General features: G+C 38.5%; 2 protein-coding genes and 1 long non-coding RNA gene across 4 annotated transcripts in view; 2 read left to right on the top strand and 1 right to left on the bottom strand.

Moving 5' to 3' along the window:
• The window catches only part of gpat4 (glycerol-3-phosphate acyltransferase 4), a 36428-nt gene extending 15352 nt beyond the window's left edge, over positions 1–21076 (top strand). For both annotated transcript variants that reach the window (NM_001040249.2, XM_073914150.1), the window contains 11 exon segments: positions 4033–4102; positions 4196–4478; positions 5051–5125; positions 9198–9287; positions 12259–12352; positions 12535–12650; positions 12756–12811; positions 14805–14890; positions 14986–15114; positions 17127–17206; positions 20466–21076. In NM_001040249.2, coding sequence (NP_001035339.2) covers positions 4033–4102; positions 4196–4478; positions 5051–5125; positions 9198–9287; positions 12259–12352; positions 12535–12650; positions 12756–12811; positions 14805–14890; positions 14986–15114; positions 17127–17206; positions 20466–20574 — 1188 coding nt within the window. In that variant the 3' untranslated portion in view covers positions 20575–21076.
• Positions 1–22191, top strand: part of ess2 (ess-2 splicing factor homolog) — a 779665-nt gene that overhangs the window by 710208 nt on the left and 47266 nt on the right. The window lies entirely within an intron of this gene.
• On the bottom strand, positions 691–2031 carry LOC141376468 (uncharacterized). The gene is made up of 2 exons (XR_012386571.1): positions 1401–2031; positions 691–1016 (listed from the first exon to the last, which is right to left on the bottom strand). It is a non-coding gene; the product is annotated as an uncharacterized lncRNA (long non-coding RNA).

Here is a 22191-nt window from a genome sequence, read left to right as displayed (position 1 = left end):
GCTGCAGTGCCTTACGCTCAGCAACAGAGCAGCTTCCATACCAGACTGTGACGCATTTGGTCAGGATGCTTTCTATTGTGCAGCGGTAGAAGTTCACCAAGACAGCTGATGAAAGCTGGTTCTTCTTAAGTTGACTTAAGAAAAATACGTGCTGGTGAGCCTTCTTGACCATGCTGGAGGTTTTGGTGGTCCAGGAAAGGTCCTTTAAGATGCGGGTCCTTAGGAACTTGAAGGATGAGACGAGCTCAACGGCCATCCCATTAATGTGGATGGGATCATGTGAGCCTGTTCGTCCCTTTCTGAAGTCCACAATGAGCTCCTTGGTCTTGTTGGTGTTAAGGAGCAGATTATTATCTGTGCACCAAGTGGCCAGATGCTGTATCTCCTCCCTGTAGGCAGTCTTGTCACTGTTGCTGATTAGACCAATGACTGTGGTGTCATCTGCAAATTTGATGATGGTGTTGGATCTGTTCACTTGCCTACAGTCGATGCTATTAGGTTTTTAGAGAAGGGATTTTAGAGATACAGATTTTAGAGATTTTTTAAAATAAAATAATATTCTGATTATGGTGATGCAACATTTTTTTTCACAAAGTGGTAAGATGAAAGTTTTTCTCTAACATGTTTATTTGAATAAAAGAGCAAGGAAATTTTCCAAAGTATTTCCTATATTTTTTCTTGTGGAGAAAGTCAGCTGGAATAAATGCGGTTTTAAATTAAAAAAAAAAATAATAATTTAAAGTCCATATAAGTAGCCCCATTAAGCAATATTTGTTTTTGATTGTCTACAGAACAAACCACTGTCATATATAGTTGAAGTCAGAATTATTAGCCCCCTTGACTTATTAGCGCCCCTGTTTATTTTTTTTCCCCAATTTCTGTTTTAAGGAGGGAAGATTGTTTCTGCACATTTCTAAACATAATAGTTTTAAAAACCTATTTCTAATAACGGATTTATTTTATCTTTGCTATGACGACAGTAAATAATATTTTACTTGTTATTTTTTAAGACACTTCTATACAGCTTAAAGTGACATTTGAAGGCTTAACTAGGTTAGTAAGGTAAACTAGTCAGGTTAGGGTAATTAGGCAAGTTATTCTATAACGATGGTTTGTTCTGTAGACTATCGGAAAAAAAATGTGCTCAAAGGGGCTAATAATTTTGTCCCAAAAATAGTTTTTAAAAAATTTAAAACTGCTTTTATTCTAGCCGAAATAAAACAAATAAGACTTTCTCCAGAAAAAAAAATATTATCAGACATGATGTGAAAATTTCCTTGCTCTGTTAAACATCATTTGGGAAATATTTAAAAAAGAAAAAAAATCAAAAGGGGCCTAATAATTCTGACTTCAACTGTATTTAAGACTTGCCTAATTAACCTTAAGCCTTTAAATGTCACTTTAAGCTGAATACTAGTATCTTAAAAATATCTAGTCAAATATTATTTACTGTCATCATGACAAAAAATAAAAGAAATAAGTTATCCAAACTATCATGTTTAGAAATGTGTTGACTGCATCTGTATGTAGCGATATTGATTTTAATTCGAGCTATCATGCAGCTCTTGTTCTGATGCATTATTTAGCAAAAGCCTGTTGAAGTGTGAGTGGTGTTCAGGGGTTCTGGCTGAACTCCAGGACCCTGTAAAGGACACATGGATCATCCGTTGAGTTCTCCTCCCCAGTGGTGTTTTGGGCGGCCGGCTGGCTGTGTATCTGTGGATTTGACTCCCTAAAGGCTGTTTATTCCCCGAATGTTGTTTGTTCCCCGTCCTCATGACAGCTGGATGAGCTTTTCAGGCTCCTGAGGGAACATTGGTGGCCTCTTGGGGTCTTAGACCAGCAGCCTGCCATGGGGAATACAAACCACAGGGTGCAACAAAAAGAAGATTTAATTAAAAATATAGTAATGCATACATGCATACCGTGATGAAATGGACAAACAAGTATGTTGCAATTAGGCATGCACTGAAACAATAATGATGGACCAAAAGAGATAACTCTGGATGCACTTGGCCAAAAACTTAAATCAAAAATACAAAAAATAAATAAATGAATTTAAAAATACAACATCCAAAATAATTAGAATTGGCATATTTCAAAGGCTTGTTAAGACTTGTTAAGGCTTGCAAAGTTGTTTTGCTGAATTGGCCTTTACAATACACCCAAGAAAATGAAATTTATACTTGGTAAATAAAGTAATAATAGTTCATGTAAAGTCAGTTTCTGTACTAAAAACAAGCTAGGTCTGTTTCGCAGTCGATGATATGCAACCATATTCCTCGTTGCAAAAAATAAGCATACCAGATATTACAATATTACAGTTAGATAAAAAACAGTAAGACTCGCTTCATCTGCTGTTGTGCTCCAAGCATCTGCCAGTTTCGTGAACGTCATGAAATTAAATAATGTTTTGATGCCAAAAATATATTCATATCTGTCAGCGGTTCTAATTATTTTGGCCACTGTATTATTATTAGTATTATTATACTAGAATCATGCTAACAATATGCTAATCCATTGTTGAATCATGTTAACATCATGCCAATTCATGCTGGAATCATGCTAACAACATGCTAATTCATACTAGAAACATGTTTATACTAGACACATGTTAGAAGCATGCCATCCCTCCCTCAATGGATCCATCCATCCCTCCCTCAATACATCCTTCCCTTCCCCAATACATCCACCCATCCATCCTTCCCTCAATAAATCCATCCCTCCCTCAATAGATCCATCCATCCCTCCCACAATAGATCCATCCATCCCTCCCTCCCACAGTAGATCCATCCATCCCTACCTCAATAGGTCCATCCATCCATCCCTCCATCAATACATCCATCCATCCCTCCCTCAATACATCCATCCGTGCCTCCCTTAATAGATCCATCCATCCGTCCCTCCCTCAATAAATCCATCCATCCTTCCCTCAATAGATCCATCCATCCTTCCCTCCCTCAATAAATCCATCCATCCTTCCCTCAATAGATCCATCCATCCTTCCCTCCTTCAATAGATCCATCCATCTTTCCCTCCCTCAATAGATCCACCCATCCCTCCCTCCCTCAATAGATCAATCCATCCCTCAATATATCCATCCATCCCTCCCTCAAAAGATCCATCCATCCATTCCTCCCTCCCTTAATAATCCAGTCATCCCTCCCTCTCTCAATAGATCCATCCTCCCTCCCTTCCTCCTTCGATAGATCCATACATGCATAAACTGCTGCCAACAGGCTTTGTCAAGCCAGCCTCCAAATTGTCTTGACAAATTTTACTATCTAGGTATTAATTATTACGCAGCTTTCTGGAATACTTGATTCTGATTGGCCAGTTGTAACTTTTCAAGTTATGTTACTCCCAAATAACAACCGCTAAATAACATCCAGGAATTTCCAATCACCTTGACTGTCATTTATATAATTACATCCACATTCATATGTATCTTCTTGTTTGTCACACTGCATTTTATATTGGACTGCTTTTGACTATATGGTACAATCTTTTGAATGAATAATGCACAGGTTAGTGTATACTCCATTCAGCTGTTTTTGTCTCTGTTGGTTCTGTGTTTAATTAAAGGATTAATCAACCATATGTTTTGCTGCAAGTAACCATGTAAAAAGCAGTATAAAGTACAACCAGGATAGTTGGTTGCAGAATATAGCCCTTCAGTCTTCGCCTGTCAGGCTTTATTCTGTGATAACAACCTCGTGAATGTACTTTATCCCTAACCTATCAAAATATTATTTTTTGTTCATATCTTTGCAAAAGAATCAGATAGATCTTTTGTGTGTGTGCATGTGTACGTGCGTGCGTGCGTGTGCGTGTGCGTGTGTGTGTGTGTGTGTGTGTTTAGTCCTACAAAGCTATTACTATTCGAGTAATCGTCACAGTGTGCAGCTAAAAATTTTGGTGCATGATTTCGGGTAAAAGTATCATCATTACCATCACTGCAGAAGCATCTGGCTCTGAACTACAATATATGCAATTTATCCGATTTACCGGAGTAATTCTTCTTGTTTTCAGTGGGCGACTTTAAGAATGGAGCGAGGAGCCAGAGAGAAGAATCAGCATCTCTACAAACCCTACAGCAATGGTGAAATATTGAAAAAATATCATTCGCATGAGCTGCCACCAATGTCATTTCTTCATCATCTTAAACCCTGCTCTCTTTCTTCCTCTCCCTTAGGGATCATTGCTAAAGAACCAGCGTCTCTGGAGCAGGAGATCCAGGAGATGCGGCGGGGCGGTGCCGAGCCCGAGTTTGACATGTCTGACATCTTTCATTTCTGTCGGCGCGGCGTGGAGAGCATCGTAGATGATGAAGTGACTAAACGCTTTACAGCCGAGGAGCTGGAGTCCTGGAATCTACTGACCCGGAGCAACTATAACTTCCACCACATCAGCACCAGGCTCACGGGGCTCTGGGGGGTCGGCGTCCTCATCCGCTATGGCTTTCTGCTGCCGCTCAGGTGAGAGAGGGAAGGACTCTGGATGCTAAACTACAATTCAGTTCAAGTTTATTTGTATAGGGCTTTTCACATGATATATAACAGGACATTTACTTTTTTAACATCAAATGATAGAATCTAAATAACCTTTTTAATAATTATTATATAATCAGTGCCATAAAATGATCTCAAAATGACAATAACATTTCTTAGAATGCATGATTATATGTTGTTGTTATAATGGAAATCAATGGGTCAAAAACAGCCACCAACATAATGAAATGGTAGTCAATTTGAGCAGTACGCAAGGGTTAAAAAGCACTGCATGCACTCTAAGTGAGAAAGAGTTGATCTTTTGTATGGCTCGGATTCAAGCCTTAAAAACTGACAGGGCTTTAAAGGGTCAGCAGGTTTGAACCGTCAGCACTCTGAAACCATCAGCACTTTTCAGGCTTTTCTTAGCCAAATGCAAAGTGCTGAAGGTTAAACGTGCACCTTATTTTCTTATTCACTGCTGTTCTTTATTAATGTGTATGCAGTGCTTATGCTAAGCAGCGTCCTTATTAAATCTAACTTTTATCCTTTCGTTACAGGGTCACTCTTGCCTTCACCGGTGTGGGTCTTCTAGTGGTTCTGACGTCAATCGTTGGCCTGTTTCCGAATGGGAGGTAAGTGTGTGTACTCTTCTGAAGGTCTTGCGCCTCAGGCTGTTGTGTTGGGGTTTCATTAGCGTGGCACAGCTTCTAATCATTGCTTTTGTTAGTCTGTGATGATGATTTACTACAGCATTAATATCAGTGGTGTCATGTAGACTCTAAAAGGGTTTATGTTTGTGGCGTTAATAATCTTTTATTGCACATCATCTCATCAAATACATAAAAGCATGTAATGCTTTGCTCTATTAGAAGGGAAGACACAGAAGCTGCATTTGGAGTTATTTTTTATCATTCTGAGGGAATTGAAACCATTCTCTGATCTGTTTGCATGCACTCTAAATAGACCAGTTAGGATAAAGAATTTTTGTTGTGATGTATTGTCACAGAAATTGTTGCTATAGGTGATATTGATGACATTTTGAGATCATTTTATGCCGTTTGATATTAGAATGATTCTACAATAGCATAATTATGCAAATAGCCATAAACACTTTTAAGGGACTAAAGGCTGATTTATACTTCTGCGTCAAACACCGGCGTATGCTACGGCGCTGACGCATAGCCCTTCGCCGTGGCCGTCGCCGTCACTGACGTGCACCTCTCAAAAAATGTAACTACACGTCGCAACGACGCGTAGCGCAAGCTCTGTGATTGGTCGGCTTGGTAGCGCTGACGAGTCTGGGCGGGACCGAGAGCCGCGCGAATGGCGCGAGCGATTGTTTACAAGTGTGTAGTCCCGTGAAGGAGCTCCGGATGGAAAGTTTTGTTTTGTGCTTACCTCATAGTTAAAGTTGTTGCACGTCCGCCGGTTCCTGCCTCAAAATGAGCGAGTTTGAGCCACCTGTACATCCCGGAAGTGTTCAGAAAAAGCAAAAAAGCAGAGAAGAAACTCGACACAGAGGAACATTTACACCTCACTGCCCACTAGCGTTTCGGAAGTGTTAATGCAGACCGACAAAGACAGCGCGCAGAAGTATGAATGCACAGCCACGCGCGTTGCCTGCGCCGTGGGTTACGCCGGTCACTTGAATCAGAAGTATAAATCAGGCTTAAGGCTTTTCATTCTTAAGGTAATTTAGATTTTGTAATTTTATGTATAAAAAAAAAAAGGTTAATGTTCTATTAAATATCCTATTATTTGTACTTGTAAGTAGGGATGTAACGGTATTGTAAATACCGTCATACCGCAATATTAATTTTTTTCAATATTACCGTAGTCGCATGACTCGGTAAAACTATAGGTCTTCTGAGAAAATTTGCTCAGGCGAATGAAGCGAATGGGAGGTAGCGGAAACTACAATTCCCATCAGCCCAGGCTTGGCCATCATCCCTTGCGGTCTGTTGTCTCTACAGATCCAGTAATGCGGAAATGGAGTGTGCTGCTAGAAGCGGGGATGAAAAAGAGCTGGAAAACCCTAAAGCGGGTGTTTTCGCCGCGCGCGTACTGAATAGCGGTGTTGTCGCATGAGTTCTTATCAGCTGTGTTGTCGCGCGCGTACTGAATAGCGGTGTTGTCGCGCGAGTTATCAGCTGTGTTGTCGCACGCGTACTGAATAGCGGTGTTGTTGCGCGAGTTCTTATCAGCTGTGTTGTCGCGCGCGTACTGAATAGCGGTGTTGTCGCGCGAGTTCTTATCAGCTGTGTTGTCGCACGCGTTCTGATCATGGTTTGTCCTCTCAAGTGGGGGAAAGACAATGCACAACGTTACCCACTGCTGTCAAACTGGGCCAAGTCATATCTCTCTTGTCCCAGAAACCTCAGTCCCAAATGAGAGGGTTTTTTTCTGTTGCAGGGGACATTGTAAATGCCCAGAGATACCAGCTTTTTGAGTGATTAAATGTTGAATGTGACGAGTTTTCAACAATACTAAATTGAAACTTTATTTTTTTACATGGTTTAATATTTTTTTGTTATTAAAATTGAAGTTCCTGTTTCAAAGCTTACAGATAGATGACTAATTTGTATGTCATTGACACTTTTGGCACTTTTTTGGAGTATTTTCATAAGTTTTGTTTTTTCCTGTAAATGATTCAATAAATACCGTACCGTGACATTCATACCCAGGTATTACCGTACCGTAAAATTCTGATACCGTTACATCCCTACTTGTAAGTAAATGTCCAATTATTAACTTTGGCACTGTTGAGGTAGAATGCAAATGTCCTTGTAAAATGACTTATTATATGTATCAGGGTTCATACGGTCATGAAAACCTGGAAAAGTCATGGAATTTTGACATGACATTTTTCAGGCCAAGAAAAGTTTTGGAAAAGTCATGGAAAACGGATATCTATATATAGATATAAAACTAAATAGATTGTTGCATGTTTTACGATATGCTGTAATAAATTTGAACACGCATTGTTTTTCTTTTACCACACATATGTAGACATTGCATGAAACATTAGTTCGTAAAAATTTACATGAAAGTCTTGGAAAATCAGTCGAGATTTCAGTAATCAGTCAAGTTTGGTGAATGAAGAATTATGGTTTGGGGTTACATTCAGTATGGAGGCGTGCGAGAGATCTGCAGAGTGGATGACAACATTAACAGCCTGAGGTGTCAGAACATTTGTGCTGCCCATTACATTACAAACCACAGGAGATTCTTCAGCAGGATAGCGCTCCTCATACTGCAGCCTCTACATCAAAGTGCTTGAAAGCAAAGGTCAAGGTGCTCAAGGATTGGCCAGCCCAGTCACCAGACATGAACATTATTGAGCATGTTTGGGGTGAGATGAAGGAGGCATTGAGGATGAATCAACAGAATCTTAATTCACTCTGGGAGTCCTGCAGGAACACTTTCTTTGTCATTCCAGATGACTTCATAATTAGTGATTTGAGTCATGTCAGAGATGTATGGATGCAGTCCTCCAAGCTCATGATGGAGTCAGACACAATATTCATTCTGTCTCCACTGCAGCAGGACTTTATATTCTATACTGGACATTATTTCTGTTCAGTGATGAGACTTTTTCTAAGCAAAGTCAGACCTTACTGTCCTGATTAAATCATTCAAAATCAAGGCAAAATCAAGGCATAGACGATCTAGAGGCCTTTGCCTTTCATATAAGCCATTTCTAATACCAAATGATCAAGAAGACAAGTTATTATTTGTTGTTCCTAAACCTTTTGTCAGGAAGTTTATATTCTGATTAAAACTTTTACAGTTAAGAAAGTTTAGGTTCAATATAGATTAAAAAAACAGGTTTATTCTTTGTGTTGTTGAGCAGTGGTGTCTAAAAAAATATATTTTAGTTTTCATTTTGAATTCAGAATTAATAAAAAAATTTAATTAATGGTGTGCGCTTTCTTTTTATATATATTTTATTTCCTTCATATTAATAAATAATTTTATTTTTGGCTCAATTTTGCTTTTATTAACAGAAAACTGTGTAAAACGAATATACTTTTGTAATGTTTATGGTCAGATTTTTGTTGTTTTTATTGAGTAAATTGATCAAAAGTAATAATTGCAGAACAGCATTTTAAAATTAATGTTGAAGTATCATTAGACGATAAAATCTGAATTGATGAACAGCTTTCCATCGCAGCAATAAATGACATTTTTAAATATATTCTTTTTGAAAACCTTCATTTTAAAATCACAGTAACATTTAATTGTGTGCGTGCGTGCGTGTGTTTGTTCCAACAAATACAGCCAAAGAAATAAGCAGAAGAACCTCTTTCGTTAAAAATAGTTTTAAAATTTCCCAAGATTTAATGGTGCTGTAAAATCAACCAAATTGTTATTTCTCCTTGTCATTAATGTACTTGTAGAGCAGTATTGATTTGAGCTCAGACTGAATCATTTTGGTGATGGGGGAGAAGCGGCAACAGAAAATTGCTTCAGATGTATTAGTGAAATGAGTTGGCTGGAAAACCGTTGACTAGACAGTTCAGCAACATTTATTAAGCAACATTTCACAGTGGATTTTACACAGAGAAAATGAGAATATTAATTATATCTTCATAAAAAAAAGTCAAACTAATATTAAACATAGGCATATGTTAAATTGCATGTAAATATGACTTGTTTACACTTGTTTTCATTTTCTTCTGTCGTCTGTGCTGTAATATGCAGGATGAAGAATTATCTCAGTGATAAGGTTCATCTGATGTGTTACCGGATCTGTGTAAGAGCCCTCACGGCCATCATCACCTACCATGACAGGTATTCACACACAAATGCCAGCATATGTTAGAGCTTCAGCTACACATCTGTCAGCCCACGGCCTGCAGTTAACACTCAACAACACTTGCCAATTGCACTGTGTAAACTGGCGGCGGAGAGGATATGAAACAGTAGCCGAGCTTATGTGTATTTTGAAGTAACGCATGAGAGATGAGTGATAAAGATTCACACCAAAATTATTTAAGCTTACTTGAGGTGGTTTTGGACTTGCAGAAAAATGTTAGGTTGAATAATTGGAGATGGAAACATTTGTAGAATAAACTGTGACGTAGTGAACATAGGTCTTTTCTGAAATGTCGTAGCCACAGGCGTAAAATGTCTGGTCATTATGACCTCCCAAAAATCCTCCAGACGTTGTTTTTCCTATTTATATGGGGCTTGACATTGTCTTAATGTCCTTGCTGACAGGGAATTCATCAGGAATTGTGCATTTCTTCTTCTGTGCACAACATTATGTTAAGCTGTTGCAAGCTGCACTGCTACTATAACTTATATACACTCACCGGCCACTTTATTAGGTACACCTTACTAGTACCAAGTTGGACTCTCTTTTGCCTTCAGAACTGCCTTAATCGTTCGTGGCGTAGATTCAACAAGGTGCTGGAAATATTCCTCAGAGATTTTGCTCCATATTGGCATCACGCAGTTGCTGCAGATTTGTTGGCTGCACATCCATGATGCCAATCTCCCAATCCACCACATCCCAAAGGTGCTCTATTGGATTAAGTTCTGGTAACTGTGGAGGCCATTTAAGTACAGTGAACTCATTGTCATGTTCAAGAAACCAGTCTGAGATGATTTACACTTTAACATGGTGTGTTATCCTGCTGGAAGTAGCTATCAGAAGATGGGGACACTGGTCTTAAAGGGATGGACATGGTCCGCAACAATACTCAGGTAGGCTTTGGCGTTGACACGATGCTCAATAGGTTCTAATGGGCCCAAAGCATGCCAAGAAAATATCCCCCACATCATTACACCACCACCACCAGCCTGAACCATTGATACAAGGCAGAATGGATCCATGCTTTCATGATGTTGACGCCAAATTCTGACCCGACCATCCGAATATCACAGCAGAAATCGAAACTCCTCAGACCAGGCAATGTTTCTCCAATCTTCTATAAGCCTCAGTTTCCTGTTCTTAGCTGACAGGAGCAACACCCGGTGTGGTCTTCTGCTGCTGTAGCTCCTCCGCCTCAGGGTTGGACTAGTTGTGTTTAGAGATGCTCTTCTGCAGATCTCGGTTGTAATGAGTGCTTATTTGAGTTATTTTATTGAGTTATCATCTGACCTCTGGCATCAACGAGACATTTGTGCCCACAGAACTGCCACTCACTGGATATTTCCTCTTTTTCGGACCATTCTCTGTAAACCCTAGAGATGGTTGTACGTGTAAATCACAGTAGATCAGCAGTTTCTGAAATACTCAGACCAGCCCGTCTGGCACCATTAACCATGCCACGTTCAAAGTCATTTAAATCCCCTTTCTTCCCCATTCTGATGCTCAGTTTGAACTGCGGCAGATCGTCTTGACCATGTCTACATGCCTAAATGCATTGAGTTGCTGCCATGTGATTGGTCGATTAGAAATTTGCCTTAAAGGGCCATGACACCCCCTCTTTCGGTTAAAGTCTACTTCAGAATTTTTTCAAAAGATGCATGATTAATGGGCGTGGAGCTCCGCGAGCATCGGGCAGGAGTGGGCATGGCCAGCAGGGGAGAAGGGGAGCGAGTAACTGTTGTTGTCAGTTAGCTCACAAAATGAGACACAAAGAGGAGACGCATGAGTTTATAGTTTACAAAGTTAAAATGCAAAGAAATGAACAGTGATTTAATGCCCTGCTACATTTGTTATTCGTAATTTCATATACAGACAACCACAATTTATATCATTATAAAGATAAGTGTGTTCATGTAAACTATAAACGAGGACTTCTCCCTCAATCCCCGTATCCAGCAGACTCAGTGCAGCAGGTCTCCTGACCCGTCTATTTTAACCATTAGCCCTGCTGGTAATCTGGAGGATTTAGGCAAACACAGCAGCACAGTGATGTGTCTGAATGTGAACGAACTCCTGATAAAAGGCAGCGTCCGCCATTCTCTAATTCTCGTGCTGCTCTCCCGACAAAAATGCTAGCAGCACACCAAGCTTTGTTTATGATCGGCCCTGACAAGATCGCGGGGGAAAACATGCAACAGACCCTGTGGATCATGGAAACAAACACATATGAGCTTTCATGAACGGCTCAATACTGTGCCGTGGTTTCCGTGTCTCTCAGCTCGGGCTTGACACTGGCAGGTCTGGCAGGTCTCATGAATAATTAAGCAGCCGGCTCTTCTCATAGGATAGGAAAACTCCGCTATGAATAATAATGAGAAACCGACGCGTCATCATTGCACTTGCAGTTCTGCGCTACGTCGCCGATTTTGATCCCGCCCCAAAAATCATTTTAAACCCGGAAGCTGAAATTAGCTGACAAAAGCTCAAAATTATCCAGTTTTCCCCACAATTAAAGCTGACAGCTGCTAACATTGTCTTAACTGATGCTCAACACACACACATCTATTAATATTAAAAAAAAGTTCTCCATTGTGTCCTGAACCTTTAATGAGCAATTAAACAGGTGTACCTAATGAAGTAAATTCAAGGCCTTAAGATCACTCTAATATTGTATTGCAGGGCTTAAATCATTTTACACGGGTCTTCAATATCCTATGTCTATACAATCACCTACAATCCATCTCAATAAAGCTTTTAACAATTAGTTTTGTAATTAATTAAATATCAATAAAATGATATAAAATCATACATTATATATACTCATATACATTTATATTTATGAGAACTACATTTCCTGACAGTGTTCACTGTGGGACACGTGTATGCCTGATGCATTGTTTTTTCATGTTTCTTCTCATTTTCTCCACTTTTTTTTCTTCCTTCAAGTGAGAATAAACCCAAGAATGGAGGAATCTGTGTGGCCAATCACACATCACCCATCGACGTCATCATCCTGGCCAGTGACGGCTGCTATGCAATGGTAGAATATCCTTTTTGCTGAGGATTTAGGTTTTATCTAGAGTCATGTAAATGATCTCATTGTGTGTGTGTGTGTGTGTGTGTGTGTGTGTGTGTGTGTGTGTGTGTGTGTGTGTGTGTGTGTGTGTGTGTGTGTGTGTGTGTCTGTGTGTGTCTGTGTGTGTCTGTGTGTGTGGTCATCAGGTCGGTCAGGTTCACGGTGGTCTGATGGGGGTCATTCAGAGGGCGATGGTAAAAGCCTGTCCACACATCTGGTTCGAGAGGTCTGAAGTAAAGGACCGACATCTAGTGGCCAAACGGTAACACTGCATTTACTTAATACCATCACTAGCCTCAGTTAACTTGCAGATTAAATTTGAGCATTTTTGTTAGTCTGAAATGCAAACATATTGTATTTCTTCTAGATTAAGTGACCATGTTGCTGACGAAAGCAAACTGCCTATCCTCATATTTCCAGAAGGTGAGTGTTAGAAGTGTTTCTGTTATCATTTCATTAACTATTCATTCAAGATGCTGTCACATATACTCACACATGTGTAGATATTAGTGCTGTCAAGCAATTAAAATAAAAATTAATGAATGTTCATATTTTCTAAATATACCTTTGTATACAGTGTATTTTAGTTTTTAAAATGTATGCATGACTATATTGTACATATGTACAGAAGTAAACCAGAAGTTTTCATACACTGTATAAAAAGGCACATAACCATTGAAAAATAGAGTCAGATGTTAATGTGACTCAACTTTTTCTCTTTTCGGTAAGTTATATATTTATATTTATATTTTCGGTAGTATATTTTTTGAGAAATTGTTATAACTTTTCTTTCTCAAGTCAAGTTTACATACAATAAGATTATTCTGCCTCTAAAGAAGTTCAGATGATGATGTCAAGGTTTTGGCAGTTTCTGATTGGCTAATTGCCAACATTTGAGTTAATTGGAGGCACAACTGTAGAATAGTATTTAGGGAAAACCTCAAACACACTGCTTCCTTGTTTGACAACATGAGAAAATCAACAAGCCCGAATCAACAAAAAAACCAGATCACAATTTGCTAAATTCCACTGGGAAAAACGCCAATGTTTGGAGACATGTCCTGTGGTCTGATCAAGTCAAGTCAACTTTATTGTCAATCAAACCATGCAACAGTACAATACGCAGCAGACTGAAATTGCGTTTCTCCCATACTCCAATGTGCAATTTAAAAACAAAAATATGACACACACTAGACATAAACTAAACATTTAACTAATAAAGTACAAGATAAATTGAATAAATAGACAATAATAAACTGTGAACAATTACCATATATCCTATTGTTCCAGAATATGACCAAGTTGAGGTATTTATTGTAGTGCAATTAGATGAAGCTAAGATTGAACTTTTTGCCATAATGACCAGTGTTACATTTGGAGGACAAAAGGGGAAAGCTTACAAGCCTAGCAACACCCCAACTGTGAAGTATGGAGGCGGCAGCATCATGTTGTGGGGCTGTTTTGCTGCAGGAGGGACTGGTCCACTTCAGAAATACTGAAGCAACATCTCAAGACATCAGCCAGGAAATTAAAACTTGGCCACAAATGGGTCTTCTAAACAGACCATGACCCTAAGCATACTGCCAAATTAGTTCAAATGTGCTTTAAGGACAACAGAGTGAATGTTTTGGAGTGGCCATCCCAAAGCCCTGAACTCAATCCTATAGAAAATTTGTGTGCAGAGTTAAAAAGCTTGTTCGAGCAAGACAGCCTACAAATCTGACTCAGTTACACCAATTCTGTCAGGAGGAATGGGACAAAATTCTTTCAAACTATTGTGAGAAGCTTGTGGAAAGATACCTAAAACATTTGACCAAAGTTAAACAGTTTAAAAGCAAAGCTAAAAATACCAAGGAAATTAACTTTTGACAATAAAAAAAATTTCTCTCATTATTCTGGCATTTAGCAAATGTAAATCATTTACCTAAAATAGTAAACATTTAATATGATTTACCATCAGACATTTTTTTTAAATCATTATGTTCCTTTTTTTTAAGAGTGAATATAAACGTCTGGTTTCAACTATGTGTGTAAATACAAACTTATTGTGGATGAAGTTAATCGTTTTGATAGCATTAATAGATTATGTATATATTAATAAAGATTATATACATGTATTAAGCGATTATTGTTTTTTCATTGTCTACAGAACAAACCGTCGTTATACAATGACTTACCCAATTACCTCATCTTGCCTTCTTAACCTAGTTAATCCTTTAAATGTCCCTTTAAGCTGAATGCTAGTATCTTTGAGTAAAATATAATGTACTGTCATCATGGCAAAGATAAAAGAAATCAGTTATTAGAATTGAGTTATTAAAACTTTTGTGTTGAGAAATATCTTCTCTCCATCTTTAGCTGTATACGAATATGTAAGATATTAAAGAAATGTCCTTTATTTTGGTGATTTTTGCAGGAACCTGCATCAACAACACTTCGGTCATGATGTTCAAGAAGGGCAGCTTTGAGATCGGCTGTACGGTTTACCCAGTGGCCATAAAGGTGAGATTGTGACCTCTTATTTGTGTGTGAGAGTGGTTGTTTGTGTTGTTATGGAGTGATTGTGAATTCCTCTGGCTGTTGTTTTGTTTTGCCAGTATGATCCTCGTTTTGGTGACGCGTTCTGGAACAGCAGTAAGTTTGGGATGGTGAATTACCTGTTACACATGATGAGCAGCTGGGCCATTGTGTGCAGCGTCTGGTACCTTCCACCAATGAGCCGGATGGTGAGTATTATTATTAAAAATATTATTATTTATAGTATTATATACAATAGGTTTGTGTTTTTAAGTAAGGGTGCTCTACATAATTCAAAGGTGACAGCAAATTAAATTAATATTACAAAACCTATTTCAAATAGATGCCGATTTTCTTAGGATTATGATTATTATGTTAATGAATATTATCATACTTTTGTTAATAAATAGCGCATTACAATAATCAGATGTGATTGTAAATGCATTTAAAATGGTGTTTAAGCCCTAAACTTAACTTAAGCCGCACTCACTTTTTGAACACAGACATGAAAACGACATGTTCAACTTTAGTGATTGCCAATCTTCAATGCTTTGGTCCACAGATTTAATATTTTTCTTGTTTTAAGGAAGATTGTAGCTGAAGTTCAAAACATTAAATTAAATTAAATTAATGTGCCTTTATGGTAATAAAAAACAATAAAAGAATGTGTGTATATGTTAATATAATGCATGCAATGTGTATTTTATTAAACGCGTTTTAGCCTAAAATTAACAGAAAAATCAAGCCTATAGATCTGAACAAATTTAAAGTTCAATTAAAAAAAAAAGAGGCTCTCAGCAAGATTTTGTTTGGCTGTAGTACCAGGCAAGACCACCAGACGACCTCCAGATTCAATTGGTGACCATACAAGGGCGCCCCCTATGTTTTGAGAAATATGAACTTTTTTTTCATACTTTTGACAACGTTTATAATGTAGACATGAATTTCTAAAGTATTATGGGCAGTTTGGTGGTATTTGAGTTTAATTTTGCCTTTAAAAAAAACATCTAAATAAAACTTTTACATGTGCATTGCTGTAGCAAAGTAATGTTTTACACTCTGAGTATCTTTGCTGTACATTAATAAATAACTGTTGCTCAGTAATATCTATCATAATATCAGTCACCAAACATGTAACCATTAGGGATGCACTAATACTATTTATTTTTTATTTTTTGGAACTGATCCCAAAATAAAAATTATGAGTATCAACTGATACAGATCCGATTCCGATACTGTGCCGTTTTTTTTAACATAATACACTTTCTATAGTTCTAGTGATAAACTCAAATAATATATCTTCTTTAGTAAAAATAACAGGCCTACTGTACATGACAGACACATGATCTAATAAAAAACAAGATGCTTGCTGTAAACTAGGCTACATAATTTGAGCATTAGTAATGACATTGATCTGTTGTGGTGCAGCTGATGTTTCCTTTCTTAATAATAAGATTTTTCTTTGAAATCTGCAATAGGCTACCACTATTGACCCTAATCGTTGGTAAAATAGGTTTGACGCAGACTAAACGAAACTGTCTGAGGCCAGCTTTACATATTAAATCCATATTGCGCTCCTTAGTTTCAGTCTAAGTCAGTTGGCTTAGTCCCTTTATTAATGCGGGGTTGCCGCAGCGGAATGAACCGCCAACTTATCCAGCACATTTTTACGCAGCGGATGCCCTTCCAGCCACAACCCATCTCTGGGAAACATCCACACACACACACACAGACACACATGTACACTACGGACAATTTAGCCTACCCAATTCACCTGTACCGCATGTCTTTGGACTGTGGGGGAAACCGGAGCACCCGGAGGAAACCCACGCGAACGCAGGTAGAACATGCAAACTCCACACAGAAACGCCAACTGAGCCGAGGCTCGAACCAGTGACCTTGCTGTGAGGCGACAGCACTACCTACTGCGCCACTGCGTCACCAATATCATATAATTTAACATAATATAATATACTAATATAAAAATATTTAATAAATAATACAACAAATATGTTTGTTATTTTTGACGGTAATGATTATCAAAGTTTTACTGTCGTTTTTTAAATCCAAATTAATATGGTTTTCTTTTCAGAAACTCTCTAAAAATAAAAAGTATAGGGTCCAGAATGTGTATATTAAATTACATTACAGCATTGTCCTTTGGGGCTTTTTCTTTACCCCATCACTATATTCAGGTGAGTTTGAAATGATTGTTTGACAGGAAGGTGAGGATGCTGTGCAGTTCGCCAACAGAGTCAAAGCAGCCATTGCACGAAAGGGAGGACTAGCAGACCTGTTATGGTGAGTTAACACACACCAACTATATTTCTGTCCATAGCTGCTAAATTATATGCATAATTAAAATATAGCATAGACGTTTACAGTTGAAGTTGAAATTATGAGCCCCCTTTGAATTTTTTTTCTTTGTTAAATGTTTCCTAAATGGTGTTTAACAGAGCAAGGACATTTTCCCAGTATGTCTGATAATATGTTTTCTTCTGGGGAAAGTGTTATTTGTTTTATTTCGGCTAGAATAAAAGCAGTTTTAAAAAAATTTTAAAGCCATTTTAAGATCAATATTATTAGCTATTATTATTATTATTATTATTTCAATAGTCTAAAGAACAAACCATCATTATACAATAACTTGCCTAATTCCCCTAACCTGCCTAGTTAACCTGATTAACCTAGTTAAGCCTTTAAATGTCACTTTAAGCTGTATAGAAGTGTCTTGAAAAATATCAAGTCAAATATTATTTACTGTCATCATGGCAAAGACAAAATAAATCCGTTATTAGAAATGTGCTGAAAAAATGTTCTCTCTTTAATAAACAGAAATTGGGGGAAACAATAAACAGGGGGACTAATAATTAAAGGGGGCTAATAATTCTGACTTCCACTGTATATGTAGTATACTTTTTCCAGCTGCTAGTGTGCTGCCATGGTAAAATGATCTTGACCGATGATCGTTCACTCTCAGAAAAAAATGTGGTTATTTTATTAGCTTGGGATTTTAAAAATCATAATAATTTAAGTTATTTGATTAATTTGAAGTCTTAAATAAAAAAATATTAAAAGGCTTTTTTGGTTTGCCCAATTTTCAGTTTCGGCCCAGAAATTCCAGAATCCCTAGAAGAATCACATGACTTTTTTTTTTACTCCCATCAAGGAATATATTTGGTAAAAGTGTTTCAGTCACAATTTATGTGCAATTTTTTTTATTGAATAAAACTACAGGGTTTATTGTGTGCATTTGTAGTGCATTTGAAAAGTATTCATAGCGCTTTCCACATTTTTTATGTTTTAGCCTTATTCCAAAATGGATTAAATACATTTATTTCCTCAACATTCTACACACAATACCCCATAATGAGGTTGTGAAAAAGAGTTTTTGAAATTGTTGCAAATTTATTAAAAATAAAAAAACTGAAAAATGTTCATCAGTATTCACAGCCTTTTCTCAATACTTTGTTGATGCACCTTTGGCAGCAATTACAGCCTAAAGTCTTTTTGTATATGATGCCACAAGCTCGGCAAGCCTGTCTTTGGGAGTTTTTGCCCATTCCTCTTTGCAGTCCCTCTCAAGCTCTATCAGGTTGGATGGGAAGCGATGGTGTTCAGCCGTTTTCAGATCTCTCCAGAGATGTTTAATAAGATTAGGTCTGGGCTCTGGCTGGGCCACTCAAGGACATTTCCTGAGTTGTTGTGAAGCCACTCCATTGATATTTTGGTGTGCTTTGGGTCATTGTCCTGCTGGAAGATGAACCGTCATCCCAGTCTGAGGTCAAGAGCACTCTGAAGCAGGTCTTCATTCAGGATGTCTCTGCACATTGCTGCATTCATCTTTCCCTCTATCCTGACTAGTCTTCCAGTTCCTGCTGCAGAAAAACATCCCCACAGCATGATGCTGCCGCCACCATGCTTCACTGTAGAGATGGTATTAGCCTGGTGATGAGCGCTGCCTGGTTTTCTCCAAACGTAACGCCTGGCATTCACTAAAAAGAGTTCAATTTTAGTCTGATCAGAGCAGAAAATTTAGTTTCTTATGGTCTGAGAGTCCTTCAGATGCCTTTCGGCAAATTCCAGGCGGGGAGTGGCTTCAGTCTGGCCACTCTACCATACAGGCCTGATTGGTGGATTGCTGTACAGATGGTTGTGCTTCTGTAAGGTTCTCCTCTCTCCACAGAAGAACGCTGGAGCTCAGACAGAGTGGCCATCAGGTTGTTGATCAATAAGGCCCTGCTCCCTGAGCTTCACAGCAAAGGCTGTGAATTCTGATGTACATGTGATTTTTCAGTTTTTGATTTTTTTAAAAATTTGCAACAATTTCAAAAACTCTTTTTTTCAAACTGTCATTATTTTGGTATCGTGTGTAGAATGTCGAGGAAATAAAGAAATGTAATCCATTTTGCAATGTGGAAAAAGTGAAGCGCTATGAATACTTTCCGGATACACTGTATCTAATAATTATACAATACAACACAATATTTATTTAGAAAGCACATTTAAAAACAACCAAAGTTGACCAGTTAAGTTAGTTGTGTCCTAAAATATACACACAAAAGGAGAATGGAAAGACTTCCTAAAGTCCACATGAGCCGAAAGCTGCAACCCCTTTTTCCGTATTATGACGCTGTCCCTAGAGAAACAGAATATTAAATGAGAAAACAGTGGGTGTGGCTTGTTTTTTCTACTGCAAGCTGATTGGATGTATTAAAGTTGTTGTTTCATTCAGAAAGATGAGGAACAGATTTTTTTATCTTGATAACTGATCTCTGGCTAATTCGAGTCTTCAAACAAGTTTGCAAATCAGATTAAAATGTCTGGATGAACTGATCTGAGATCAGAAGGAAGGACTCTTGACACATGAAAGTGTAAAGCCTGCAGCTCACAACAAATGTGGAAAGCTATTGCGTGTCATATTTAAACCGTTTACTGCTAATTTGATGTAATTTCGCTCACATGGATAATTCCATATTAATCAGATGATGTCATTACGCTGCTGTGCCGTCAGCCAATCGTCGCATTTCAAGGATTGATAGATCTGTCCTTCACAACACAGCGATCTTAGATCAGTTCATCCAGACATTTTAATCTGCTTCACAAACTTGTTTGAAGAACCAAATTAGCCAGAGATCCGTTCTCAAGATTAACAGATCCAGGATCTGCCAAATCATCTTAGATCATTTAAGCGAGGTACGAAGAACAGACCCCTGAATCATGTTAAATCGTCAATATCCAAATCCAGCTAATTGAGTTATCCACGTGCGAAGAACGGACCGCTGCTCACCATTTTTGATTGATGTCAAAACTGACAGGTATAGGGGCGTGGTTTAGTATGTTAGCCCCGCCCAATACCTCAGACAGACCTAATCTAAGAATTCAACTGAAAACAAACAGGAAGTGCATTTTCAGACTTCAATTAAAGATTACAAGCCCAAACTAATTATTGTTCTTAATGACATGCACAGATGAGTTGTTCACCACAAAACTAGCAAAGTGAGCTAACAAAATCAATATGCTTAGTTTTGATTTCATGTGGACTTTAATGTGTTTCCAGGGTCGGCGGGTTGAAGCGAGGGAAAGTCAAAGAGGTCTTCAAAGAGGAGCAGCAGAAGCTGTACAGTAAAGTGCTGGTGGGCAGCAGTGAAGACCGCAGTCGATCCTGAAGAGCCGCAGGGGTGTGTTTGACTTGACTGGTGTTGCTCCCCTGCGAGAACCCAGACCCTCAGCAGAGGCAGAGCGGCCCCCGACTGGCCCCTTCCTAAACCTGCAGACACAACCGATGATCTCGAGAGCTGCGCTGGAAAACAGGAGCTTCGCATTACTGCACGACTGACCGGCTCTGGGGCTGAGATTTACACTGACATCATACTTGAGTGATTGTTTTCTTGTTTGTTTGTTATGGTTTTGAATATTTGTGCTCTGTTACTGTAATGCATGATGTCCCGGGAGAGATGGTGGAGGGTTTGAAGTGATTTATTTAAGCTTGTGAAGTAATAATATTAATAATAATAAGGGATGTTGTGCGTAGAAGTGTAGTGTGGGTAGAACCATCAAGAAAAACCGTGTCTGTCGAGTGTGTTTCTGCTCAGCGTTTCAGCTCCTCATCATGACGGCCTCTCTGGTGTGCTGTGCTCTTTTTAATAAAATGATTTTTTTTTTTAAAAACATCGTGATTTTTTTGTTTTTCATTCTGACATTGTTGATGTGTTAAACGTCTGATAATTCAGATTGGATAGTTTATTTTTATTAAGCAGAACACTTTCTGTACACAGCAGATCTCACAACTCGACCTGCAATTAGAGGGATACAAAGTTAGCGTTAGCTCTACTCTAAAAGATCTCGGTGTCATATTAGACAGCAATTTAACTTTGGAAAACCATATATCCCATGTCACAATAACTGCCTTCTTTCATCTGAGAAATATCGCTAAATTACGAAGTATGCTATCCATCTCAGATGCAGAAAAGCTAGTCCATGCTTTTATGACTTCTAGGCTGGATTACTGTAATGCTCTGTTTGCTGGCTGCCCAGCCTCCTCTATTACACAGGTGTCAAACTCAGTTCCAAAAGGGCCGCAGCTCTGCAGTTTAGTTCCAACCCTAATTAAACACACCTGATCAAACTAATTGAGTCCTTCAGGCTTGTTTGAAACCTACAGGTAAGTGTGTTGGAGCAGGGTTTGAACTAAACTGTGCAGGGCTTTGGCTGTGCAGGGCACCCCTGCTCTATTAACAAACTTCAGCTAGCACAAAATGCAGCTGCCAGAGTTCTTACCAGGTCTAGAAAATATGATCATATCACCACAATTTTATCCTCCCTACACTGGCTGCCTGTTAAGTTTCGTATTGAATTTAAAATATTACTTCTCACCTATAAAGCTCTAAATAATCTAGCTCCTGTTTATCTAACCAACCTTCTGTCTCGCTATAATCCAATCCGCTCTTGAGGATCTCAAAACTCAGGGCTTCTGGAAGTACCTAGCATAGCAAAGTTGAGTAAAGGAGGTCGATCCTTCTCATTTATGGCTCCCAAACTCTGGAATAGCCCTCCGGATAATGTCCGAGACTCAGACACACTCTCAGTTCAAAACTAGATTAAAGACCTCTCTGTTTAGTAAAGCATACACTTAGCGTCACGATACATGAATGTGTTGTGTGTTCAGAGATGCTCTTCTGCATACCTCAATTGTAACGAGTGCTTATTTGAGTTACTGTTGCCTTTCTATCTGCTGGAACCAGTCTGGCCATTCTCCTCCGACATTAACAAGGTATTTGCCCCCA

This window comes from Danio rerio, chromosome 10 (genome assembly GCF_049306965.1).
Source record: "Danio rerio strain Tuebingen ecotype United States chromosome 10, GRCz12tu, whole genome shotgun sequence".
In the NCBI taxonomy this organism is placed as follows: Eukaryota; Metazoa; Chordata; class Actinopteri; order Cypriniformes; family Danionidae; genus Danio; species Danio rerio.
Note: the sequence above shows the minus strand (reverse complement) of the source record. Positions and strands in the feature narration are given on the sequence as shown.